Here is a 27,684-nt window from a genome sequence, read left to right as displayed (position 1 = left end):
ACAATTCTTCTGAGGTTGAAACCAATTGATTTGGCTAGATAATTTCATAAGATTTCCAGAAATTTTTAATTCATAAATTTTGGCTCAGTAGATATTTTTCTATTTAATTTTGAACAAAGCACCAGTATTTAATTCATAAATTTTGGCTTCGGCGGGAAAACGAAACGAGCCAGAGAAAAAGAATAACGGGCCAGCCCAGCAGTGCGTATCGCACACGCGGGCCGCCTGACAGAGGGTCCCGCTTGTCAGTGTGTTTTAACACGCACCGAAACGGTATGCAGCCTGCGCCGTAGGATTAAAAGGCGATCGGACGGCCGAGGCTCGTCTCCGTCATCGACGAATAAGTTCGGCAAGCTAAACCTAGCCGGCGATAATGAGGGTGGCTGGGGGCTTACCGGCGCTCCGGCGAGGCTCGGCGATGCGGGCAAACGAACGAGGAGTCTCCGGCGGCTCGAACGGCACCAGCGGCGTCTCCAGGGGTGGTCGCAATCAACCTCTTGATCTTCAGCGGCTCCGGCGGCTACTCCGGCTAAATTGGGGCGGCTCCGGGGGCAATGTGGACGAGGAAAGGGTCGAGGAAAGCGAGAGGAAGGAAGGGAGCAAGGTGGTGTAGAGAGAAAGGCAGGGATGATCTCCTTTTATAGCTAGCAAGAGGGGCAGCGCGGCACGGGCAGTAGGTCGAGGATGACGGTGCTACAGAGGGGGAGAAGCAGGGGTGAGGGTAGGGGATGGCTCACGGCGTCATTGCGTTCGTCATGGTGGCCGCAGAACAGAGGGGGAAGGACTGAGGCGGTCGGGCGACGTCGGCGTCCGTGCGGTATTGCGGCGGAGGTCGTCGATGGTGACGATGGCTATAGGGCTCCTCGGGCTAGATGGTCGTGTCTAGGAGGGAGCTGGCGTCCTGGTGAGCGCGTGGGAGAAAGGAGAGGTCATGGGGAGGTCGGAGGCGACGGGGCAAGGTCGTGCCCTAGCGTGCCCGTGGTCGCGTCCATGCACGCTCTGGCGTGTCTGGGTGGCATGGGCGCGTCCCTGCCTCGTCGATTCACACCTCGTCTCCTCCCTGAGCTGGCACGAGCAGGTTTGTGGGAGTGAGGAGGAGCTATTTGACAAGGTTAGCAGGGCTAGCAGGGAGGGTGACATGGTGAGCATGGTGGAGGTGTCCAAGGGGATGGCATGGCCATGTCATGGTGCAAATCAGCAAGGCACAGGGTTTGCAAGGACATGGTGAGGTCAAGGGAGGACAGAGGACACTGTGGGTGACAAATGGGGCTAGGGTTTAGGCTAAAACCCACTGGTTTTTAGAGTGTATGCCTTTGTCTAATTCTTGCACACAAGGTGTTTGTTGAAATAGCCGCAAGAGAAAATATTTTGAATTTTTCCAAACTATTTTATGGGTGTTATTATAATATTATTTGACATCTCTTGGTGGCATTGGTTTGCAAAATGGGTTTGGTTTGATGAAATTCAAATTTGAGAGGATCTTAAATATGTTTCAATGTTGCTACTTGGCATGCTTATTATAAGGATTTGAAAATGATTCAGCAAGGTTGGTCAACACCAATGTGATCACCTTGATATGTTCTTGGATGATGGGCAAAGAGATGGGGAAGTTTAGTTTAGAAAAGATTAACTACAGGGGCTGAAAGTAGGCATCCTGATAAAATTGTAAAAAGTGACCATTATCATATGTGCATTGATTTTTCCTTTTTCTTTTTATTTGTTTTGCTTTTCTTTGACTCAAATGCTATTGTTTTGAGTTTGTTAATGTTTTCAAACCCTCTACACAAATTAAAGATGGCCTAGATTAGTATTTGCAAATGTGGCCATAGGCTCATATATAATTCTATTTTTATTTTATTTTCTTTTTCTTTGTTTCTCTTGGATCTAAAGAGGCATGGTTAGGGTTTAGAAACATTGTCAAATACTTTGAACAAACATCATGGCAACATCACAACATTCATGCATGAACACTATGCACACCATATAATTCAATTCAAGTTTTTGTTGGCTCCAAATTTTGTAATAAGGGAAATTAATTTTTCTTTGTTTTGAAATTTTGGGATGTTACAACAACTTACAAGCAATAGCAACTCATGAGAGATTTGTCGAGGGCCTCAAAATTGAATAACTGCCAAAGTTCGGGAATCTCAATATGGAGATCCTCCCTTCGGAAGTAATATTCTTCTGGGATATTCGCCATGATGTATCTTTGGTCCACCTTGCACGCATCAAGGTACCACGGATGCAAATTCTGCATATGCGTTGGCAGTTGATGCAGCCGCTCTTTGCTGACCAAGTCGGCCCCGTAGACAAATTTAGGAGCTATATCAGCAGTGGGTACTGCAGCATCGTGGGCACTCACAATTGCTCCACGGTACAACCAACTTGAGCCGCTAGCAACACAGCTTCTTCCATATCGAAACCACCATGTTCCTGGTACACTGAGGGAATATCTAACACTTTGAGGGGTGGGATCAATAGTTTGGCCTGTTCTCCGAGCTGCGGAACTTCCTTTCTTTTTCTGCTTGCTGTCGCTTGCTTGGCCTTGGGTACACTTGTTGAACTTGATTTCTTCCCGGCTACACTTCTAGTTGATGATTTGCTCGTGCTAGCACTATCCTTCTTCTCAATTACCCTAGGACTATCCTTCTTCTCAATTACCCTCGCAAGTGTGCGTGTATAGTCATCCTTCTTCTCGTGTAAGTCATATTGCGATGGTGTATTCAGAAAATGAAGAGCATATGCTTTTTGCTTCTCTTTGTATGGTGCTGGGGGCTTGGCTTTCTCCTTATGAAAATGTTCATGATTGTGTTTATTTACAACAACCTCAGTTTCCTCTTCAGTAAGATCATAAGGACGGGGGGAGGAACCTTTGGTACTCTTGGGAGGGGCGGCATTTGGCGGACAGGACTCTTGAAACGCTTCCGCTTGTTGGGTGCCTACCGAGTCTTAGTGGGTGCAGGCGGCGGCGCAGGAGATTGAGATGGACTAGGGATGTGGTGGTCATACTCATGGGGTGATGGTGGTGACATGTGACCACTCGGAGGAGGTGATGGTGACCTGTGATCACTTGGAGGAGGTGATGGTGACCTGCGACGACTAGTAGGGGGTACCCAGCCTGGAAGCTTGATGTTTTTCTTATCCCAAAGAATGATGTCACCCACTACGTCTCCAAGTGTATCCCGACCTTCACCTCCAGATATTTCAAGCTGCAATGACTCAAACGTCGGTACAATTGAATCCACCTCGACACGAGCATAGCCAGCTGGAATCGCAGTGTCACGCTATAGTGTTGGCTCACCTTCAGGTCCTGATGTAGGTAAAGCAAAGCCGACCACCACCTTAAGAGATATGTTCCTGAACACGTCATGGAGATCACAAGGTGTCTGCTCCTTGATTCCATCCACGGGGTAGCCAGGACCGCCATCTATTGTCCGTGTACATTCAGGCGGGGCCTCCGAGTCGGCAACGCTGCTTCCTCGCCGATGAGATATGCCGGCGGTATTATCTGGCTCGCGATGTCCTTTAAGTTCATTAATATCCCGCTGCTGCTGCTGAATCTCCCGCTACTGCTGGTCAAGTTGGCGTTGGAACTCGGCTAACCGGTTATTCTGCACCTCCAGCTGGCGTTGTTTTGCTCTCGCTCGGCTTCTATAAGTCTCCGCGTCGTCCGGAAACCCAAACGACCGTGGATAACTAGGGCCGAAGCCTCTTGTTCGTCCTCCCTTTTCATGATTACCGAGGACAAGCGTCAGCAAGTCTTTCTCTCTATCGGGAACAAACTTCAATTTTTCTGAATTAATATCTATCGTCACTTCAAGCCATTTTTCCCTGGGTATCTTAACCTTGCTATCACTTTAAACAAGGTCCCCTGTCCGCATGTCATACTCACAGCCATGCGCAAGGAACCAATTCTCGGATGGGTTCTGGAATGATCCCATTCCGCTGCATCTCAGCCTCTTGTTCATCCCACTTAGGCATGGCTACTTTGTAGCCCCCTCGCCCCATATGATGGTGATATACCTTTTCGCTTGCATTCTTCTTGTTTTTCTTTGACAATGCCACAGCATCCTCTGAGCTCTTGTACTTCACAAATGCTTCCCAGTTATGCTCCTGCTTCGATAGGTAGCCTTAGAATTTTGGAGGCTTGTTCTCCTCCTTATAAGTTGCCCATAATCGGTTCTTCCACGCCTTGAAAAGTTCCCCCACCTTCTAAAGAGCCCACTTCTTCACTAGCTGCCTCTGCTTGTCCATCTCAATCTGCGATCCCAATTCTGGCAAGGTGAAATGTGCCATGAGGTTGTCAAAAAGCGAGCCTTTGTACCTATCGGCAACCTCACTTTCGGGCACCTTCTTGCTCTTGTTCCATTCTCTAATAGTGATCGGGCTGCGATCCCTAACCATAACTCTGCACTGATTTTTAAATATCGTTGCGGCAGTTGCGGGTTGCACCGGTTGGCCTTTAGGTGATATACATGTAATTGTACAGTGGTCATTTTTTCCCAACTTCTTTGTCGGGCCTCGTTTGTCCAACTTATTTTCGGATGCCGAAGAGAATAAAAATTAACTAATTTATATACATGTACATGTAGAATTCCATTAATGCCTCTAGTGATCGTATACCTCGCCATCACCGGAGCACTCGGCTTCTCCATCACCGGAGCCGTCGGCTTCTCCATCACCGGAGCCATTGGCTTCTCCATCACCGGAGCTGTGGTCTTCTCCATCAACGAATCCGTCCGCATCTCGGTCGGCTTCTTCATCACCGGAGCCGTCCGCTTCTCGGTCGCCTTCTAGATTGGTTTCGTAGATTATTTCCTCGACTATGTCTTCCTGTTCGAAGTCTCGATGGAATGGATCCATTATTTCTGCAAAAAATTAAATCGATAAGTACATGTTCTAACCCTAACCAAAATATTAAATCGATAAGTACATGCGTGGAGCAGGGAGAAGAGGTCGCGGGGCCTAGTTCGTGCAGCGTGAGGTAGAGGATCTCGACAATGCGATGGCCGGTAGATGAGGCGCGCGTCGGGTGTTTGCGAGAGGGAGAAGGTGTCGGCGTCGGGTGTTCGCGAGAGGGAGAGGGTGTCGGCATCGGGTGTTTGCAAGAGGGAGAGGGTGTCGGCGTCGGGTGTTCGCGTGAGGGTGTTGGCGTTGGGTGTTCGCGGGAGGGAGAGGGCGTCGGCGTCGGGTGTTCGCGAGAGGGAGAGGGCGTCGGCGTCGGGTGTTCGCGAGAGGGAGAGGGCGTCGGCGTCGGGTGTTCGCGAGAGGGAGAGGGCGTCGGCGTTAGGTGTTCGCGAGAGGGAGAGTGCGTCGGGTTTTCGTGCTAAAACTAATTAACTAAATACTAAAATACTTAAACTAACTAAACACAAAATACAAAATACTTAAACTAACTAAATACAAAATACTTAAACTAACTACAAAATACTAAAACTAAATACAAAATACTTAAACTAACTAAATACAAAATACTTAAACTAAATACAAGCTAATTAAACTAAATACTAACTAAAACTAATTAATTAACAAAAAAAACTTAAACTAATTAGCTAGGGGGCTGGCCGGGTGCCGACGTCCGGCGGTACGGTGGCTACCAGTTGCGGCGCGTCAGAGGGTGGCGGCGCTGCAGAGGGCGGCGGCACAGAGCAGCCCGAGGCACGGCGCAAAGGTTTTCCCCGAGGCGCGGCGCAGAGGTGGCGGGGGCGGCGGCCGGAGGCGCGGAAGATAGCCGGCGGCTGGGGCGGAGGCGGCGGATCAACAATCCGGCAGCCTAGCGGCACGATTTTGTATAGGGTTGGCCTCCAGGTCACGGGTGGTGGCTCCGCCCGCGACACGGAGGCCTTATATAGCACACACCCTTTTGTCGCGGGTGGTGGCACCACCCGTGACAAAAGGGGGGGCCTTTTGTCGCGGTCGTGCCACCACCCGCAACAAAAGGGGGGGGGGGCCTGATCAGTGGCCTTTCCATCCAACGGCTCTGGCCATTTTCAAGCCGTTGGATGAAAAGGCCACAGATCAGCCCCATGCCACGTGTTGCCGCCGCTTACACACGTGTCTCGCCCCGCTGCCTCCGTCGTGCGACGTGTAGCCACCGATTCCACGTGACATGCCCCCCGCCGCCGCCCCTTCCACGTGCCATGCCCCGCCGCTTCCCCGCGCCACATGTCGCCAAACTTTCCACGCGTGTCTTGCCCCGTTGTCGCCACCGTGCGACATGTAGCCACTGATTCCACATGCCATGCCCCGCCGCGGCCGCCTCTTCCACGTGACATGCCCTGCCGCTTCCCCGCGCCACGTGTCGCCAAACTTGACGTGTCGCTTCGCGTGCGCGCTATAAAGCGCCGCGTCCGCGTGCAACCAAACTCCACGGAATCTTCACCTGCCGCTTCCCCGCGCCACGCGTCGCCGCCGCCTCCGCTCATTCGTCTCCGAGATGCCACCGCGCCGCCGCGGGTCGTCCGGTTTCCGTGGCGTCCGAGCGCGTCCGATCGGTAGGTTCTACGCCGAGATGCGCGCTGGTGGCTTCTGCCTCACCCTCGGCACGTACAACACACCGGAGTTGGCGGCGCGCGCTTACGACGCTGCTGCGTGGTGATTTCGGCAGCCACGGTGCGACATGAACTTCCCGGACGTCGAATCGCTAGAGGAGGCGGAGTTCCTCGTGCCAGTGCCATGCTTCGTCGACGACGAGGACCGTCGCCGCCACCGCCAGGTGCAGCGTCAGATCGCCATCGCCGAGCACGATGAGGAGTTGATGCGCCAGTGGGGGGCGTAGTTCCCCAGCGACATCGACAACACCGATGCGTTCTTCGCTGACCTCAGGGCACAGCGCAGGTCCGATAGGCGCCACCGTCGGGCCGTCGCCGAGTTCGAGATCGACAACCCGAATACAACTTGGGCCGAGAACGACCCTCGGTGGGACAACATTTGGATCGAGACAACCTCCGACGACGAGTAGACTAGACTAGTCGTTTTTCTATTTTAATTGTATTTTCAATGTTTTTTTAGCTATGTTTGATCTTCTATGTTCTACAAAAATGTGTAACCTTTTATATGTGAAGGACATGAGTAAAGATGTTGCTCAGGTTTTATATGTGAAGGACATGAGTAGAAAACCGAGGAAAAGGAAAGATAATAAAACGAGTACATCATGCGATGATCCAAAGGCCTAGGAGTACATCTTGGAATGTTGGAGTGATTTAGTCATACTCCTGCCTAGGCCTACAATATGCATACTCGTAGTCTTCGTAGTCACCGCCGTTGTACTGGTAATCGTCGCCTTATAATTTGCCACTGTCGTCGTCGTCGCTGTCGTCGGGCGGCGCTCGTGGCTCGAACCTCGACTGGAGCTGAGGGTAGCGCACGCGGGGGATATCGCCGGCCGTGATATAGTCCATGACGCTCTGTAGAGTCCGACCGCCCCACCATAGCTGGCGGATGGCCTCGTGGAAGTTCCCAGGAGGCAGACCGTCCTCCTCATACCTGGCGAGCGCCCTCTCACACCGATTGATGAAGAAGACGTCCCAAGTCTGGTGGTTGTCGGGATGTCAGCGGGGATTCATCTGCTGCTCCGGTGTGAGGTCGAGGTAGTAGTGGTTCGTGATGGCCGCCCGGCGCGCATTACCCTGAGGGACGGGAGAGACCGGCACGCCTCCGGCGCTTAGGCTCCAGTCGTCGGGGACGCGGTAGCCCGGTGGACACGGGTAGTTCGAGGCGCAAAGCTCCTCCACCTGCTGGTAGGTTAGAGTGGGTACGGTGGAAGCCATGAGAGAGTGATGAAAGATTGTAGAGATGTGATAATGCTGGCCAAACCGGGCTACATATATATAGTGGCAAATGGCGGGACAAAATGTGGGTGGAAAGACAGGAGGCGGGAAGACAGAGGCGGGAAGAAATGGCGGGAAGAAGAGGAATCCAGAGCTGGTCATCTAACCTTTAGTCCCGGCTGGTGGGTGCAACCGGGACTAAAGGTGGTTTTTGTGTCATCTAACAAAACTGTCGCTGGGATAATGGTCTTGGTAAGCTTTAGCCCCGGCTGGTGGGTGCAACCGGGACTAAAGCTGTCGGCAGGATAAGACCGCGTGGGTGGACGCACTGCTCGATGAGATAAAGCATGTAGCGCACGACGCCCTGTCGGAGGAACAAGACAAACCAGAAGCGGGGTCGTGCCTATAAAAGGACCATCGATACTCCTTGGCAAGCAGACAAACAAGCCAACCTAGTGATGGCGTGTATTTCACACGTTCGTTGGGCAACCCCAAGAGGAAGGTATGATGCGCACAGCAGCAAGTTTTCCCTCAGAAAGAAACCAAGGTTTATCGAACCAGGAGGAGTCAAGAAGCACGTTGAAGGTTGATGGCGGCGAGATGTAGTGCGGCGCAACACCGGGGATTCCGGCGCCAACGTGGAACCTGCACAACACAACCAAAGTACTTTGCCCCAACGAAACGAGTGAGGTTGTCAATCTCACCGGCTTGCTGTAACAAAGGATTAACCGTATTGTGTGGAAGATGATTGTTTGCGAGAAAACGGTAGAACAAGTATTGCGGTAGATTGTATTTCAGTAAAGAGAATTGGACCGGGGTCCACAGTTCACTAGAGGTGTCTCTCCCATAAGACAAGCAGCATGTTGGGTGAACAAATTACGGTTGGGCAATTGACAAATAAAGAGAGCATGACCATGCACATACATATCATGATGAGTATAGTGAGATTTAATTGGGCATTACGACAAAGTACATAGACCGCCATCCAAGCTGCATCTATGCCTAAAAAGTCCACCTTCGAGGTTATCATCCGAACCCCTCCGGTATTAAGTTGCTAACAACGAGACAATTGCATTAAGTATTGCGCGTAATGTAACTAGTGACTACATCCTTGAACATAGCACTAATGTTTTATCCCTAGTGGCAACAGCACATCCATAACCTTAGTGGTTCTTGTCACTCCTCCGGATTCACGGAGGCATGAACCCACTATCGAGCATAAATACTCCCTCTTGGAGTTACTAGCATCAACTTGGCCAGAGCATCTACTAATAACGGAGAGCATGCAAGATCATAAACAACACATAGACATAGTCTTGATAATCAACATAACAAGTATTCTCTATTCATCGGATCCCAACAAACGCAACATATAGAATTACATATAGATGATCTTGATCATGTTAGGCAGCTCACAAGATCCGACAATGATAGCACAATGGGGAGAAGACAACCATCTAGCTACTGCTATGGACCCATAGTCCAGGGGTAGACTACTCACTCATCACTCCGGAGGCGACCATGGCGGTGTAGAGTCCTCCGGGAGATGATTCCCCTCTCCGGCGAGGTGCCGGAGGCGATCTCCTGGATCCCCCGAGATGGGATCGGCGGCGACGGCGTCTCTGGAAGGTTTTCCGTATCGTGGTTCTCGGTACTGGGGGTTTCGTCACGGAGGCTTTAAGTAGGCGGAAGGGCAAGTCGAGAGGGGGCACAGGGGCCCCAGATGACAGGGCGGCGCGGCCAAGGGGGCCGCGCCGCCCTAGGGTTTGGCTCCCCTGTGGCCCCACTTCGTTTCGTCTTCGGACTTCTGGAAGCTTCGTGGAAAAATAGGCCCCTGGGCGTTGATTTCGTCCAATTCCGAGAATATTTCCTTACTAGGATTTCTGAAACCAAAAACAGCAGAAACACAGCAATCGGCACTTCGGCATCTTGTTAATAGGTTAGTTCCGGAAAATGCACGAATATGACATAAAGTGTGCATAAAACATGTAGATAACATCAATAATGTGGCATGGAACACAAGAAATTATCGATACGTCGGAGACGTATCGGCATCCCCAAGCTTAGTTCCGCTCGTCCCGAGCAGGTAAAACGATAACACGAGATAATTTCGGAGTGACATGCCATCATAATCTTGATCATACTATTTGTAAAGCATATGTAGTGAATGCGGCGATCAAAACAATATGTATGACATGAGTAAACAAGTGAATCATATAGCAAAGACTTTTCATGAATAGCACTTCAAGACAAGCATCAATAAGTCTTGCATAAGAGTTAACTCATAAAGCAATAATTCAAAGTAAAGGTATTGAAGCAACACAAAAGAAGATTAAGTTTCAGCGGTTGCTTTCAACTTGTAACATGTATATCTCATGGATATTGTCAACATAGAGTAATATAATAAGTGCAATAGGCAAGTATGTAGGAATCAATGCACAGTTCACGCAAGTGTTTGCTTCTTGAGGTGGATAGAAATAGGTGAACTGACTCAACATTGAAAGTAAAAGAATGGTCCTCATAGAGGAAAAGCATCGATTGCTATATTTGTGCTAGAGCTTTGATTTTGAAAACATGAAACAATTTTGTCAACGGTAGTAATAAAGCATATGCATCATGTAAATTATATCTTATAAGTTGCAAGCCTCATGCATAGTGTACCAATAGTGCCCGCACCTTGTCCTAATTAGCTTGGACTACCTGGATTATCACCGCAATACATATGCTTTAACCAAGTTTCACAAAGGGGTACCTCTATGCCGCCTTGTACAAAGGTCTAAGGAGAAAGCTCGCATTTGGATTTCTCGCTTTTGATTATTCTCAACTTAGACATCCATACCGGGACAACATAGACAACGAGATAATGGACTCCTCTTTTAATGCTTTAAGCATTTGACAACAATTAATTATTTTCTCATTAGAGATTTGAGGATATTTGTCCAAAACTGAAACTTCCACCATGGATCATGGCTTTAGTTAGCGGCCCAATGTTCTTCTCTCACAATATGCATGCTCAAACCATTCAACTCGGTGTAGATCGCCCTTACTTCGGACAAGGCGAACATGCATAGCAACTCACATGAAATTCAACAATGAGTTGATGGCGTTCCCCGGTAAACATGGTTATCGCACAACAAGCAACTTAATAAGAGATAAAGTGCATAATTACATATTCAATACCACAATAGTTTTTAAGCTATTTGTCCCATGAGCTATATATTGCAAAGGTGAATGATGGAATTTTAAAGGTAGCACTCAAGCAATTTACTTTGGAATGGCGGGAAAATACCATGTAGTATAGGTAGGTATGGTGGACACAAATGGCATAGTGGTTGGCTCAAGTATTTTGGATGCATGAGAAGTATTCCCTCTCGATACAAGGTTTAGGCTAGCAAGGCTTATTTGAAACAAACACAAGGATGAACCGGTGCAGCAAAACTCACATAAAAGACATATTGAAAACATTATAAGACTCTACACCGTCTTCCTTGTTGTTCAAACTCAATACTAGAAATTATCTAGACCTTAGAGAAACCAAATATGCAAACCAAATTTTAGCATGCTCTATGTATTTCTTCATTAATGGGTGCAAAGCATATGATGCAAGAGCTTAAACATGAGCACAACAATTGCCAAGTATCACATTACCCAAGACATTTATAGCAATTACTACATGTATCATTTTCCAATTCCAACCATATAACAATTTAACGAAGGAGAAACTTCGCCATGAATACTATGAGTAGAAACCAAGGACATATTTGTCCATATGCTACAGCGGAGCGTGTATCTCTCCCATAAAGTGAATGCTAGGATCCATTTTATTCAAACAAAACAAAAAACAAAAACAAACCGACGCTCCAAGAAAAAGCACATAAGATGTGGCCGAATAAAAATGTAGTTTCGGGGGAGGAACCTGATAATTTGTTGATGAAGAAGGGGATGCCTTGGGCATCCCCAAGCTTAGACGCTTGAGTCTTCTTGATATATGCAGGGGTGAACCACGGGGTGCATCCCCAAGCTTAGAGCTTTCACTCTCCTTAATCATGTTGCATCATACTCCTCTCTTGATCCTTGAAAACTTCCTCCACACCAAACTCGAAACAACTCATTAGAGGGTTAGTGCACAATATAAATTGACATATTCAGAGGTGACACAATCATTCTTAACACTTCTGGACATTGCATAATGCTACTGGACATTAGTGGATCAAAGAAATTCATCCAACATAGCGAAAGAGGCAATGCGAAATAAAAGGCAGAATCTGTCAAAACAGAACAGTTCGTATTGACGAATTTTAAAATGGCACCAGACTTGCTCAAATGAAAATGCTCAAATTGAATGAAAGTTGCGTACATATCTGAGGATCATGCACGTAAATTGGCATAATTTTCTGAGCTACCTACAGGGAGGTGGACCCAGATTCGTGACAGCAAAGAAATCTGGAACTGTGCAGTAATCCAAATCTAGTACTTACTTTTCTATCAACGGCTTAACTTGGCACAACAAAACTCAAAACTAAGATAAGGAGAGGTTGCTACAGTAGTAAACAACTTCCAAGACACAAAATAAAAACAAAGTACTGTAGGTAAAAACATGGGTTGTCTCCCATAAGCGCTTTTCTTTAACGCCTTTCAGCTAGGCGCAGAAAGTGTGTATCAAGTATTATCGAAGGGTGGTACTTCTACAGCGAGGTGTGGAGTTTTCTCAACTAGGCATAGTATATTGGATACATAAGTTTCAGCATCTCCCTTTTCATTAGTCTTAGGCGTGCTACTCTCATCAAACAAATTTTCAGGAACAAGCCAAGCATAGTTATTTTCTAGCGCATCATTCATAGCTAGGAGCTTACATGGTATTGGTGCTTTGGTCTCCCCTCCATCATCAATATTATTAGTGTATCTTATTCTATCCATATCCATCTTTTCAAGGAGACTAACAAAATTAGTAGGAGAACCAAGCATATTAAATTTAGCAAACACCTTTCTAGCTTCCCTTGCTAGACCACCAAATTCTCTAAGAAGGGTTTCTAATACAAAATCTTTCTTTTCCCCTTCTTCCATATCACCAAGTGTGAAAAACATGTGTTGGATTATAGTATTAAGATTAACAAATTTAGTTTCCAACAAGCGAACTAAATGCGCAGCAGCAATTTCATAAGTAGGCGCAAGGTCTACCAAGTGTCTATCTTCAAAATTTTCAATGGTACTAACATGGTTGAAGAATTCTTCTATATTATTTCTCCCAACTATAGACCCACGTCCTACCGGTATGTTCTTTGTGGTAAAATTAAAAGGAAACATGATGAAATAAGTAAAGTAAATGCAAGTAAACTAATTTTTTTTGTATTTTTGATATAGCAAACAAGATAGCAAACAAAGTAAAACTAGCAACTAATTTTTTTGTATTTTGATTTAGTGCAGCAAACAAAGTAGTAAATAAAACTAAGCAAGACAAAAACAAAGTAAAGAGATTGAGAAGTGGAGACTCCCCTTGCAGCGTGTCTTGATCTCCCAGGCAACGGCGCCGAGAAATTTATGCTTGATGGCGTGTATTTCACACGTTCGTTGGGCAACCCCAAGAGGAAGGTATGATGCGCACAGCGAGCAAGTTTTCCCTCGGAAAGAAACCAAGGTTTATCGAACCAGGAGGAGTCAAGAAGCACGTTGAAGGTTGATGGCGGCGAGATGTAGTGCGGCGCAACACCGGGGATTCCGGCGCCAACGTGGAACCTGCACAACACAACCAAAGTACTTTGCCCCAACGAAACGAGTGAGGTTGTCAATCTCACCGGCTTGCTGTAACAAAGGATTAACCGTATTGTGTGGAAGATGATTGTTTGCGAGAAAACGGTAGAACAAGTATTGCAGTAGATTGTATTTCGAGTAAAGAGAATTGGACCGGGGTCCACGAGTTCACTAGAGGTGTCTCTCCCATAAGACAAGCGAGCATGTTGGGTGAACAAATTACGGTTGGGCAATTGACAAATAAAGAGAGCATGACCATGCACATACATATCATGATGAGTATAGTGAGATTTAATTGGGCATTACGACAAAGTACATAGACCGCCATCCAATCGCATCTATGCCTAAAAAGTCCACCTTCGAGGTTATCATCCGAACCCCCTCCGAGTATTAAGTTGCTAACAACGAGACAATTGCATTAAGTATTGCGCGTAATGTAACTAGTGACTACATCCTTGAACATAGCACTAATGTTTTATCCCTAGTGGCAACAGCACATCCATAACCTTAGTGGTTCTTGTCACTCCTCCAGATTCACGGAGGCATGAACCCACTATCGAGCATAAATACTCCCTCTTGGAGTTACTAGCATCAACTTGGCCAGAGCATCTACTAATAACGGAGAGCATGCAAGATCATAAACAACACATAGACATAGTCTTGATAATCAACATAACAAGTATTCTCTATTCATCGGATCCCAACAAACGCAACATATAGAATTACATATAGATGATCTTGATCATGTTAGGCAGCTCACAAGATCCGACAATGATAGCACAATGGGGAGAAGACAACCATCTAGCTACTGCTATGGACCCATAGTCCGGGGGTAGACTACTCACTCATCACTCCGGAGGCGACCATGGCGGTGTAGAGTCCTCCGGGAGATGATTCCCCTCTCCGGCAGGGTGCCGGAGGCGATCTCCTGGATCCCCGAGATGGGATCGGCGGCGACGGCGTCTGCGGAAGGTTTTCCGTATCGTGGTTCTCGGTACCGGGGGTTTCGTCACGGAGGCTTTAAGTAGGCGGAAGGGCAAGTCGAGAGGGGGCACGAGGGCCCCGGATGACAGGGCGGCGCGGCCAAGGGGGGCCGCGCCGCCCTAGGGTTTGGCTCCCCTGTGGCCCCACTTCGTTTCGTCTTCGGACTTCTGGAAGCTTCGTGGAAAAATAGGCCCCTGGGCTTTGATTTCGTCCAATTCCGAGAATATTTCCTTACTAGGATTTCGAAACCAAAAACAGCGAGAAAACAAGCAATCGGCACTTCGGCATCTTGTTAATAGGTTAGTTCCAGAAAATGCACGAATATGACATAAAGTGTGCATAAAACATGTAGATAACATCAATAATGTGGCATGGAACACAAGAAATTATCGATACGTCGGAGACGTATCACCTAGCAGGTAGGGAGAGTTTCATCCCCATGGATGGAGAAAAGGGTTGGGAAATCTCCCGTGGTGCAGCTTCTCGAAGATGTCGTTGGTGCACACGCCCTATGGCATCTTCGGAAGTTGCGCCTCGGGACAATTTTCCTGCAAGCCCGTGAAATACTCCATCTCCTCTAACAATGTTGGAGAAAGGGTTGGGAAATCTCCCGTGGCGCAGCTTCTCGAAGATGTCGTTGGTGCACACGCCCTACGGCATCTTTGGAAGTTGCGCCTCGAGAAAATTTTCCTGCAAGCCCGTCAAAGACTCCATCTCATCTAACAGTGTTGGGGAAAGGGTTGGAAAATCTCCCGTGGCGCAACTTCTCGAAGATGTCGTTGGTGCACACGCCCTACGGCATCTTCTTCCTATATATATGGTACAAAAAGCAACCATCTCCACTTTTAATATCTTACATACACTTACATGATTACACAAAAACCAGTAGCACAGGGTACAAGAGGAGGGTTCTCATTATTACATAAATGTAGAGATTGTCTTGGGAACTATTAAGAATACATTATTACATTACCGTGAAGGGTTTTCTTCTGTGCCGTAGCCATGGAGAATCTTCATCATTTAGCAAGATGCTTGGGTAAATTTTCACCGTGAAGGGTGGAATTTCTTTAACCTTATTATAATCTTCTGACATGTCTGTCTTTTCATCCACTCCCACGATGTTTCTTTTCCCCGAAAGAACTATTTGGCGCTTTGGCTCTTCGGTTGATGTATTATTTTGTTGATTTATTTTTCTCGGTTTGCTAGACATGTCCTTCACGTAGAAAACTTGAGCCACCTCGTTGGCTAGGACGAATGGATCGTCCATGTACGCAAGATTGTTGAGATCCATTGTTGGCATACCGTACTTATCGTCTACCTGTACACCGCTGAGCTTCACCCATTTGCACCGAAACAAAGGGACCTTAAAAGTAGGTACATAGTCAAGTTCCCATATCTCCTCTATGTACCCATAATATGTGGTGGTCTGCCTATTCTCGTCTTTTGCATCGAAGCGGACACCACTGTTTTGGTTGGTGCTCTTTTTATCTTGGGCGATCGTGTAAAATGTATTCCCATTTATCTCGTACCCTTGGAATGTACATATATTTGAAGATGGTAACCTGGCCACAAGTACAGTTGCTCTACAACAGTGGTGTCACTCATGAGATGTCTTTGCAACCAATTGCTGAAGGTATTCATGTGTTGACGTGTATTTAAGGACTCGGGCTAGCCTAGGTTTATTTCTCGTACAACATTTTTGCGTTTCTCGATGTACGGAGCCACCAAGCTGGAATTGTATAGAACTGTGTAGTGTGCTTGATTGAAAGAAAGCTTGTCCCTGCACAATGTTGCTTTCCTTCCTAGTGTGCCTTTTCCAGTCAGCCTCCCCCCATACCGAGATTCAAGAACACCAATCGGCTAAAGGTCAGGAAGAAAGTCAACACAAAACTCAATGACCTCCTCTGTTCTGTAGCCCTTTGCTTCCTTCTGACCTAGCGCGATTATGAACATATTTTCTTTAAGACTCCCATGAACCTCTCGAAGGGGAACATATTGTGTAGAAATACAGGACCGAGAATTCTAATCTGTTCAACTAGGTGAACGAGGAGGTGCGTCATAATATTGAAGAAGGATGGTGGGAACAACAACTTGAAGCTGACAAGACATTCGACCACATCAACCCGTAACCCTGACAAAGTTTCTGGATCCAATACCTTCTAAGAAATTGCGTTGAGGAATGCACATATCTTTACAATGGCTAGTCGAACATTTTCTGGTAGAAGTCCCCTCAATGCAACCGGAAGCAATTGTGTCATAAGCATGTGGCAGTCATGAGACTTTAGGTTCTAGAATTTCTTCTCCTTCATATTTACTATTCCATTTATATTCGACGAGAAACCAGACGGAACCTTGATAATGAATAGGACTTCAAAAAAGATTTCCTTCTCTTCTTTGGTAAGAGCGTAGCTGGCAGGCCCTTCAAACTGCCCTGGATGATTTTCGTCTCGTCCTTTATGATGTTGCTGGTCCACTCGTGCTTCTGTTGTATCTTTTATCTTCCCATACGTGCCCAAGAAACCTAGAATATTCACACAAATATTCTTGGTCAGGTGCATCACGTCGATTGCAGAGCGGACTTCCGGGACTTTCCAATATTCTAGCTCCCAAAAAATAGATTTCTTCTTCCACATGGGCGCGTGTCCGTCAATGTCTTTCGGGACAGGTCGACTGCCTGGACACTTTCCAAAGATAAAATTTAAATCCTTGACCATGTCAAATACATCAGCATCACTACGGGAGACAGGCTTCGGACGGGTTTCTGCCTCGCCATTGAAATGCTTGCCTTTTTCCTTAAGGCATGCCTGCGCGGAAGAAAACGGTGATTGTACGGGTACACATTTTTCCTACTTTTTTCCAAATATTTACTTTCAGTCTCATCTAAACAGTGTGTGCATGCATTGTATCCCTTGTTCGTCTGTCTTGAAATGTTACTAAGAGAAGGCCAATCATTGATGGTTACGAATAGCAACGCTAGTAGGTCAAATTCTTGTTCGGTGTGCTCATCTCACACACACGTACACCTGGTTTGGCCCATAACTCCAAAAGTTTATCAACTAATGGCCTTAGGTACACATCAATGTCGTTGCTGGGTTGCTTTGGGCCTTTGATAAGCACTATCATAATAATGAACTTCCGCTTCATGCACAACTAAGGAGGAAGGTTGTAGATACATAGAGTCACGGACCAGATGTTGTGAGTGCAGCTCTGCTCCCCAAAAGTTTTAATGCCATCTGTACTTAGACCAAACCATAAGTTCCTTGCCTCACCTGCAAATTCCGGGAACTCTCTCTTGATGTTTCTCCACTGCCGACTATCAGCGGGATGCCTCAACATCGCGTCTTTCTTACGTTCTTCCATGTGCCATCGCAACAACTTGGCATGCTCTTTGTTTCTGAACAAACGTTTCAACCGTGGTATTATGAAAGCATACCACATCACCTTCGCAGGAACCCTCTTCCTGGGTGGCTCGCTCTCAACATCACCAGGGTCATCTCTTCTGATCTTATACCGCAATGCACTGCATATCGGGCATTTATTCAAATTCTCGTACTTCTCACCGCGGTAGAGAATTTTAATGCATGCATGTATCTTCTGCACATTTAATCCTAGAGGGCGGACAAGCTTCTTTGCTTTATACGTGCTGGCGGGCAATTCGTTATTTCTTGGAAGCAGCTTCTTCAATATTATCAGCAATTTTTCAAATCCCGAGTCAGTCACACATGCCTCTGCCTTCCATTTCAGCAATTCCAATATGCTACCCAACTTTTTCTGCCCATCTTCACAACCTGTGTACAACAATTTTTGGTGGTCCTCTAACATCTTGTCGAACTGCAACCTCTACTTATCTGTGCCACAGTCTCTCCTTGCATCAGAAATGGCCCGACGAAGATCATCATCACCAGGATCATCTGGTGCCCGTTCTTCACCTCCTTCTTCTTCATTGTCTTCCATTGCGGTATCATCGTTTTCAGAGAACATAGATCGGTACTGGTCATCGTTATCTTCTTCCTCATCGTCGTCTTCCATCATAACCCCTTCTTCTCCGTGCTTGGTCCAGACGTTATAGCCGGACATGAATCCGAACCGAAGCAGGTGGCTCTTAATGTATCTTGAGCAAGAGTAATCCTTCTCATTCTTACATTTCAGACATGGACAACAAATAAAACCTTGCTTCGACTTGTTGGCATCGGCCACAAGCAGGAAATATTTCACGCCCTCTCTGAAAGCGGGATCACATCGGTTACCGTACATCCATGGATGACTCATCTACACCATAAGTACAATTATGTATTAGATGCAATCACCATGTTAAAATTAGTATTGTGCGGACTATGTATACGAGAAAATAGTTGCTAACCTTTCAGGATAAAAAAAAAAGAGAAATCTTATCAAATAAAATCAAGTGGCATCCTCACAAACATTTCATCCAACACCTCTTGTGCACATGAAAAAAAAGCTATCATAAACCTCCACCTTTCACCACCAAGGAAAAAAAATGTAGGGAGGTGGGGGGCTGGCTGTGTATATATAGGCCTGGACCTTTTGTCGCGGGCCGTACCACGACCCGCGACAAAAGGGATGCCAGCAGGCCGCAGAAAGCCTCAGACCCCGACAAAAGGATCATAATGGACCGCGATAAAAGGGATCGTGCCCTCCAGCTGATTTTGCGGCGACGTGGCCATGCCATATCCCGGCCCCAAACTAAGCCGAGACAAAAAACGAAAGGCATATTTTTTACTAGTGGGTGGTTTTTATTGCCATGCGACAATCTCGGTGAATGGTAGGCGGCTAGAGTTTGGGTGTGGAGGTGGACGTGGGTGTGAGTGTGGGCCAGGACCCGAATGTGGACGCGCAAGAGCGGGGTGCACTGTATTTGTTTAAACAACGGAGGCAGGCATGTGCATTAACGCTTCCGTGTGGGAATCCCGCATTCTGCCGAGTAGGGAAGATGCATTGAGGACATGACACATCTCCTATCACCACCTGGAGAACTATCGCGCTCTTAATTAAAACTGACCAACGGTTGACTCTTGTATTTCATTACGCTAGCCAGTCATTGTGCTAATTACAGTGCTGGCCCTCCAATGAGTATCCAACGGCTTAGAGCATCTCCAGGCGCGTCCTCAAACCGTCCCCCAAAGCAATTTGGGGCGCGCCGGACCAAAAAACGGTTCCAGCCGCGTCCCCCAAAGCCCAATTTTGTCTGGCGCGCCCCGATACGGTGTCTTGCGCCCCGAGCCCATCCCCGTTCCACAGGGGACGCACCGGAGACGCCGGACACACCGAAAAGCGAGGCGGGGAGTGGCGGGGCTGACCCGTCAGCGGCACAATAAATTTTAACCTAACCGTCGCCTACCTCGTGACGGAAGTAATTAGCGCGCAGCGACGATGCAGTTCCCGCAGAGGCGCAGCGACGCGTCTCGTCGCGCCTAGCTCTGCGTGCCGGCGTTAATGAGCGTCACCGCTCCCCCGCCTCCCTCCGGCCTATAAAAAGGGCCGCCTCTCATCGTCCCTCTCACACACAAACCCTAGCGCCTCTCTCCCAACCCTAGCCACCACCATCTCAACAAGAGTCGATGCCATGTCTGGTAGAGGCGGAGGCCGAGCTCGCGGCCGTGGTCGTGGTCGTGGTCGTGGCCGCGGCAGAGCTGCACGCTCGCCGTCTCCTGCCACGCCGTCGTCTTCATCGTCGGAGATGGACGTGGAGCCGGGCGTGCTGTTCGAGTTCGTCCTCGTCCTCAAGGGCGACCCACGCGGCATCCAGAGGCTGCCGGAGTCCTTCACCGAGTACGTCGCCGGCGACGACTGCCCGTGCACGATGCATCTGCGGGAGGCTTCGTGCGGCTACTACCGGTGGATCGTCGACGTGATCTACGACGCGCGCGGCAAGATGTACCTCAACATCGGCTGGGAGAAGTTCGCGCGCCACCACAGCCTCGAAGCCGGCTTCATCCTCCCGTTCTCCTACTTCGGCGACAGGGACATGAGCGTCAAGGTCTTCGACGAGACGCGCTGCCGCCGGGACTACCACGGCGACAACACCGACGAGGAGGACGACTGATGATGAAGAGTGTTGTTTCTTCGCAGCGAATACGTGCACGGAAGTTTCTGAATGTTCGTCTCATCGGTAGAACCAACAAGGGCACCATCCTCCCGCTGGATTTTCCAGTTTGGGTGACTGGGTGTGCCCTCGAGTGTTCTTTCTTAGCAGCGAACACAGGAGACCTTCGATGCACGGCCTAGTTAGGTTTAGTTTTTTTGCAAAATTTTATATTTGTGTCCACCATGGTTCAAACTATGTATTAGTTTGTGGAAAACCATGTTCCAAACTATGTCTTTGTGTAAAGCAGGTTCCCAATTATGTATTAGTTTGTGGAAATTGAAATAAAAATACCAAAAAAATTATTTTTAATGTTTGGGGTTGAGGGCGTTTGGGGGACGCGGCTGGGGAGCGACGTCCCCCAAACGCGGCACGAACGAAACACGTCCCCCAAACGCTCAATCCGGCGCGGTTTGGGAGACGGTTTAGGGGACGCGACTGGAGCGCTCTTATGTCCGGCGCTCTCAAGCGCCCTATGTGGGTTGGGATCGACATGGAGGCGTGAAAATTCTTCTTAGGCAATACTGGGTGCAACGAGCATATGAAAATCTGACTTGACGCATTTATTTTTAGGTCATGCGCTCTGAGGAGCCTTTAGAGCATCTTCAACACGCGCTCTATCCCGCGTTGTATCCAAAAAAGTTGCTGGTTTAGCGCGTGGGTGTAAAATTATGCTCCAACAAGCGCTCTATCCCGCGCTGTAAAATACAGCTTGAGGCAAAAGCGCTATGTCGTGAACTATATCTACCGCGCCGGATAGAGCGCGCTGTATCCGTCTCGCGCAGAAATAACTACGGATTTTTACAGCTCCAAGGTTTAGAGCTTCTGTTGGAGGTGAATATGCCCTCACGCACAAAACATGGATAGAGCGCGTTGTAAAGTGATTTTTACAACGCCAAATTTAGAGCGCGTGTTGGAGATGCTCTTATTGGGGGCGATTGGGTCCACACATGATGCTCTAATAGTGTGTTTGGCACCCATCATTTTATTTTATTTGGTACAAATAAAATGATATTGGTATATTCATTTCGTTTGTCGATTCAAAATTCCAAGGTAAATAATCATTTTGGATGCAACAACGATTTGTGAAATAGAACGAAATGATTTCCACGAGAATGACAGGGCTAGAGATAGAAATGGACTTAACATATAGTACACTCCCTATGCTAAAAAAAGATGCCAGATTTATCTAAATTTAAATGTATCTACAAACGTTCAGATACATTTAAATTTAGATAATTCTATGTTATTCCTTATGAGAGGGAGAGTAGCAATTGTTGGAATTTTCAATTAAAATGATGGTTCCGTGGCCGGCAAACCTATGGAAGCTCGATTGAATTTCAGGATTCCAGCACGAAACAATGGCTGCCAAACAAGCTCTAATTCATATCATGTGGAATTTCTCGAAATGCCTTAAAATGAATTTGGATATATCCGAGGTTTTGCCTCCTTTGGGCAGGATTATCCAACCCGCCGGCGCTGGGTGCCACGCGCCGCATCCAGCATCAGCACCAACCGTAGGGAGCAACAGTCTCTTCCGAATTCTGAAAATCTCAACTTTCTTGGACTGGATAATCAGAGCGCGCCACGTCCGGTCCGACGCCATTCCACACGCTTCGCACCCATCTTCCCTTCCCTTCTCCCACCGCCTGCCCTGCTCCCTCCCGCTTCCTCCCAAAACCCTAGCCGCCGCCGTTTGCCGAGGAAATCCGGATTCCTCCAGTGTCCGTAGCCTCGGTGGCCGTGTGAGGCGCGCGCAGGAAGAGCAATCCCCGGGAGTGGCATACCGCTGTCTCCGGCGAGCCGGCATGGAGGAGAGGCCATAGATCGCCGGCACGCGCCTCCGCCGCCGCCGGACGCGGCGGCGGAGCAGGGCCAGGAGCTGCAGCTCCCGGCGGACATCGACTGGGACCGCCTCGACAAGTCGCGCTTCTTCCTCCTCGGCGCGGGGCTCTTCTCCGCCGTCTCCGCCGCGCTCTACCCCGCCGTCGTCCTCAAGACGCGCCTGCAGGTCGCGCCGGAGCCGCCCCCGGCGCACGCCGCCGCGGCGGGGGCGAGAGCCGGAGCGGGCCTCCCGCCCTCCGCTGCCGCCGCGGCCACCACCATCCTGCGGCGGGAGGGGGCCCTCGCCTTCTACCGCGGCTTCGCCACCTCCCTCGCGGGAACCGTCCCCGCGCGCGCGCTCTACATGGGCGCGCTCGAGGCCACGCGCTCCGCCGTCGGCCCGGCCATGCTCGGCCTCGGCGCGCCGGAGCCCGCCGCGTCCGCGGTGGCAAGCGCCGCGGCCGGCCTCACCGCCGCCGTCGCCGCGCAGGTCGTCTGGACCCCCGTCGACGTCATCAGCCAGCGCCTCATGGTGCAGGGCAACCCGTGCCCGGCCTCCCGCTACCGCGGCGGCCTCGACGCCTTCCGCAAGATCGCAGCCTCCGACGGCCTCCGCGGCCTCTACCGCGGCTTCGGCATGTCCATCCTCACCTACGCCCCCTCCAATGCCGTGTGGTGGGCGACTTACTCACTCTCCCAGAAGGCAATCTGGAGCGGGGTCGGCTGCTACCTGTGCCAGTACGGTGTGGGTGTGCGAGAAATCGACCACGGCGAAGGAGACACCTCCTTCGAGCCCAATTGCAAGACTCTCATGGTGGTGCAGGGAGCCAGTGCCGCGATGGCCGGCGGCGCCGCGGCGCTCGTCACCATGCCGCTGGACACCATCAAGACCAGGATGCAGGTCATGGACGGCCACGGCGAGCCAATCACCATCGGTCGTACCGTGCGCAAGCTGATCAAGGAAGGCGGGTGGGGTGCCTGCTACAGGGGGCTCGGCCCGAGGTGGGCGTCCATGTCCTTGTCGGCCACCACCATGATCACCACCTATGAGTTCCTCAAGCGCCTCTCAGCCAAGAAGGGGCATGACAGTGGTCCATGACTTCTGATGGAAGTATAGATAGTGCAAGTAGGTGTTTTTGCTTGGTTTGTTTCGTTCCTTTCCACAGCTTATCTGATCTTTCAGGTGTAGAAAAGAGAATGGTGATCAACTGTTTGTACATAGTGTCTTTGTTGTAACCACAGCTTATCAATCAAAGCAATCAACTTTATTTCAGGTACTCTGCCTCATCACAGATACTCTATTATGTTGTGAGCCTTCAGAAGTAATTCACTCTCTGTATATAGCATTAGGAAGTCTTATGCTGTGAGCTTTCAGAAGTAATTCAATGATCTTGAAACTCTTTTGAAATGCTGATCAGACTGATGTAGTCACTTACTACCATTTTCTGTCATATTCCATCTGTACATAGCATTAGCAAGTCTCTAAAAAGGGGGCTTCATGGAGTCAGTTCATTCTCTCTTTTTTTGCCGGAGGGAGTTGGTTGATTCGCCTAGATGTTACTCTGCTTTTGAATGGTACTGAAGATGTCTAGCCATAGGTGTGGTTATACACGCACGATAGACAAACTGTACTCCTGATCTGCAATTCATTTTGCCATTTACTACCCTGCTTCAAACTAAACATGGTAATCAGATCACCGCTGCATTACACTCCGGCAATGCCCAAGCAAGTTCCCTGTCATTCCTGTCCCTCTCTATCTGTTCTGATTTCTAGTTCAGATCATGAACTGCATGGCATATCAGGTATCTGAAAACGTCAAATGATAGAGAGACTGGAGCACACTGTAGCTTACGCTGATGTGATGCCTTCCAACTTGCTCCAGCTTCCATTCTACGAATGGTAACGAGCGATAGGTACTTGGGCAGCTACGCTGCACAGGTGCTCATACACAGCTGGGCACTGCTGCAGTGACCTGATGCAATACAATCCTGGAAAATGGGAGATCTGTTTTACCCTTTTTGTCGGCTTTTCCCTTGAAAACTTCTAAGCCTCTAGTCATTGGGATAATGGGAGGCCTAAGAGTCTTCTCTTGGAATGAACAAGTACTACTAGATGCTGATGATGTTCCAACTGCCTGCACTACATTGGTTACAAATCACTAAATTTCTCATATTGATAATGGTAAACCTCTCTTGTTTACCGTGGCTAGACGTGTCCTTATTCATTTTCTATGCTATCATTATCCACTGGATCGGCTAAAATAAGGTTGCTTTCTTCCTATTGCTCTGTTTATTTGATAGTGTTATGCACATTGTCTTTTAGTACTTTTTTTTAATACCTCTTGTTCTTGTTTGTTCAAGTGCTAATATCATTGTTAATTATATTTCTACCTAATATTAACCATAGTCTAAGTTCACCAAGAGAAAACAAAATTAGTTGGATACTAGTACTCCTGTTGAGAATGAGATAGATAAATTTGAGTGAAGCAAATTAATATAGTATTACATATAATAACTACAGCAATATGCTTCCTCCTGTAACAGCAAGCTCCCAAACATCAACATGTATTAATATTAGATAAATTTGGAGTCTGTCTAGTCAAGAGTGCATTTGATACTTGTTTCGAATGAATCTAATGATATCAATTTCGTATAACATAAATCATCTACCGTTGGACTATTTTTTGTCAAAGTTAAAAAAAGTGCATGCATTCTTTTCAGAAACAGAGGCAGTACAGGGTACTACTCACTACTGAACTCCTGGAGCCGCATCTATAGGGGTACTAACCTGAATCAAGATCTCTGATCCTTACCTAAAAAATCTCTCATCTCCCAAGTTTGGTATACTATAACATGATTATTGGCAAATGAAAATGACTTAAAGTGACTTTGAAGGAGAATAATTATGCTACGGAAGAATAAAACCCTACCTCATCTTTCTTTAATGTCTGTGAATTAATTAGCTTACCCAAAGTGATTTGTCCTCTGACCCAATGCCCCACCTAAATTTTGGAAATGACTTGAGGCTGTCACTCTGGCTGCCATTCAGGATAGACATGCCACGTCCAGATAGCCGCTTCAGTGAGTGTCTTAGAAAAGGTTTATATAATTACGTTGACCAGACCTGAGGGATGGGAGTGTGCTTGTAATTATGGTATTACTCAGATGGTGAGAGCTCATTAGAATTAGGCAGGACTTTTGCGTCCACAGAGCCTAGTTCTGAATCAGACGTATAGCAGGATACCTATCCAATGAAAACTAATCAAAAGTATATAAAATAAAATAAAAACATACGCCTCTCAACAAAGAGACCAGTTTCATTATCTGAAGGACAACATTACAAGTCTTACAAAGTAAAGCAAACTAAGGTTTTTTCTGGGCTCCCCTCTGTTTTTACAAAACAAAAGCACGACCAAACTAGGCCTGGAGATAACTTGGCAACCAACGCTTTTAAACTGACAAATGATAAACAGACACAGGCTACAAACTATTACAGGCAAAGACCGAACACACATCCTCCCAGGTGCGGAGGAAGGAGGCAGCATCAGTTGTTGACACCTTCAGGGAAGATTGAACTTTCTCTTTTTCTTTTCATCATTCAGTCCGCAGTGACGTCTTGGTCTTGTGCTTTATTAAGTTAATGTTGGGCAATAAAGTTGCCTTTTATCTAAAAAAACGTCTTGGTCTTCATCACTCTCAAATCTCTGATCCTCAGAGTGTTCGTCCTTTTACCATTTCGTGTATCCTGACATCAGCTTGATGCAATCTGTCTGCTACCTCAATCACATTGCTTCTGGTTACTTCATCTAAGCTCAAGGAAAACACACATGTAACAAATCAACTCAATGAGAGATGATATGAGCTTCCCTTCTAAGCAAGCTCGATTTCGAGTTTTCCAGAAAGGCCAGCAAAAAAGCAGCAACACCCAAGATATGGACATTTGTTACCATGGGTAGAATTTTAGCAACCTACCAAAGATACTGAGCAAAACAAGTGGGTCTAGTGACAGATCCAAAAACAGTGCTAGTGCTCCACATGTAAATGGCTAACAGATTCATCAGCATTACAAGTCATAACTGATAAGTAATCTACTTTGAAATACTTATAGCAAACTTTGGAACTTGATCTATGTTTACATATTATAACATGTTTAAAAAACATAGGGGCCACACCCCTGGTTCCATTAACATGCAACCAAAAACAGAGGTTTTGAGCTGGAGCTCATTCAGGGAAATAAAACGGCGGACCAAAGGAACCAACATGAAAGATTTATCCGAGCATTCACCAGAAGGGTGAAACAGCCACACTGGTTTATTTTCCTCTCGGAGAACTGGAAGGTTTGAATCAAGTCAATCAATTCAAGCCATCTCCCCCACAAAAAGAAAAAATCAAGCCATCTAGCAAATAAAGCCTGGTGGTCGATAGTGCGTCTAAAAGTAAATTTCAGGTTGTACCATCCCATGCATCTGCAATGGTAGATTTTTGTTCATTAACAATCACATATAAGTAGCCCCAACCCAAACGGTACGTGCAGCGGAAACAACAGGAGGCGGCGGAAAAGCCACAAAATCCATCTAGAGTTCCGTCCTCCTTGCCAGCGATACTGCTGGTCCGCTCCGCCTCCGGTAGTTTTGGAGCCTTGGAGGTGTGGCGGACCACGGTCCCTCGCCGGCGGGGAGTTTCCCTTCATACTTTAGTTTGTTTTTTAGTCTCTTTTTTGGGATGGTGAGGCGGTGGCTACATCCTGCGATCAGAATAAGATCCTCTCCGCCGTATCCTTGCTCCGGTAGTGCATCTAGCATCGTCGGAGGGCGCGTGGAGTTGTGTGCCCGTCGGATCTCCTAGGATCCGGTAAGTTTTCGTGTTTGTTGGTGTGGTTTCATGTCAGTCTCTTCCGATCTACGGTTGTCATCGTTGGCAATGGTTTTTGCTCTGGTGCGCTGGTCCTTTGTGACCTTAGCACGATGACTTCCCGTTTTTCTAATACAACAAGTTCTACTACGACAAATTTTGCCTGACTTCGGCGATGGAGGGCGGAGGAAGCGGCACGCCTTCAGCTCGTGCTAGTGTCTAGTCGTCGCTAGGTGGTCCAAGTACCAATTTGTAATTTTTCTTTACTTTTTAGATTATTTGTACTACTGTTGATGATTATTAATAGATTGGTGGATTTCTTGCAAAAAAACAATCACATATAAGTCCCAGTACAAAATGGCCAATCAGCAATTACCAATGAATATGTCCTCCCTGAACAGGACT

General features: G+C 47.6%; 1 protein-coding gene across 1 annotated transcript; it reads left to right on the top strand.

Annotated features, from left to right (window-relative positions):
* The first annotated feature begins 931 nt into the window (after positions 1 to 931).
* Positions 932 to 23,705, top strand: LOC124656954 (solute carrier family 25 member 44-like). The gene is made up of 3 exons (XM_047195601.1): positions 932 to 1,141; positions 22,064 to 22,198; positions 22,337 to 23,705. The coding sequence occupies exons 1-3, from the start codon at positions 932 to 934 to the stop codon at positions 23,525 to 23,527; spliced, it is 1,536 nt and encodes a 511-aa protein (XP_047051557.1). The 3' UTR covers positions 23,528 to 23,705.
* The last annotated feature ends 3,979 nt before the right edge of the window (positions 23,706 to 27,684 follow it).

The sequence above is a fragment of the Lolium rigidum genome, chromosome 5 (genome assembly GCF_022539505.1).
Source record: "Lolium rigidum isolate FL_2022 chromosome 5, APGP_CSIRO_Lrig_0.1, whole genome shotgun sequence".
Taxonomy (NCBI): Eukaryota; Viridiplantae; Streptophyta; class Magnoliopsida; order Poales; family Poaceae; genus Lolium; species Lolium rigidum.
The sequence above is the reverse complement of the archived record's forward strand: the minus strand, read 5'-3'. Positions and strand labels throughout refer to the sequence as shown.

Excerpts from the sequence above, each read along its gene's own strand:
- LOC124656954 (XM_047195601.1), top strand. The coding sequence starts at position 932 with ATGGGGAGGTCGGAGGCGACGGGGCAAGGTCGTGCCCTAGCGTGCCCG. Across the intron at positions 1,142-22,063 it reads CTAGCAGGGAGGGTGACATG|GATTATCCAACCCGCCGGCG; the intron begins GTGAGCATGGTG and ends TCCTTTGGGCAG. Across the intron at positions 22,199-22,336 it reads ATCAGAGCGCGCCACGTCCG|CCTCGGTGGCCGTGTGAGGC; the intron begins GTCCGACGCCAT and ends CAGTGTCCGTAG.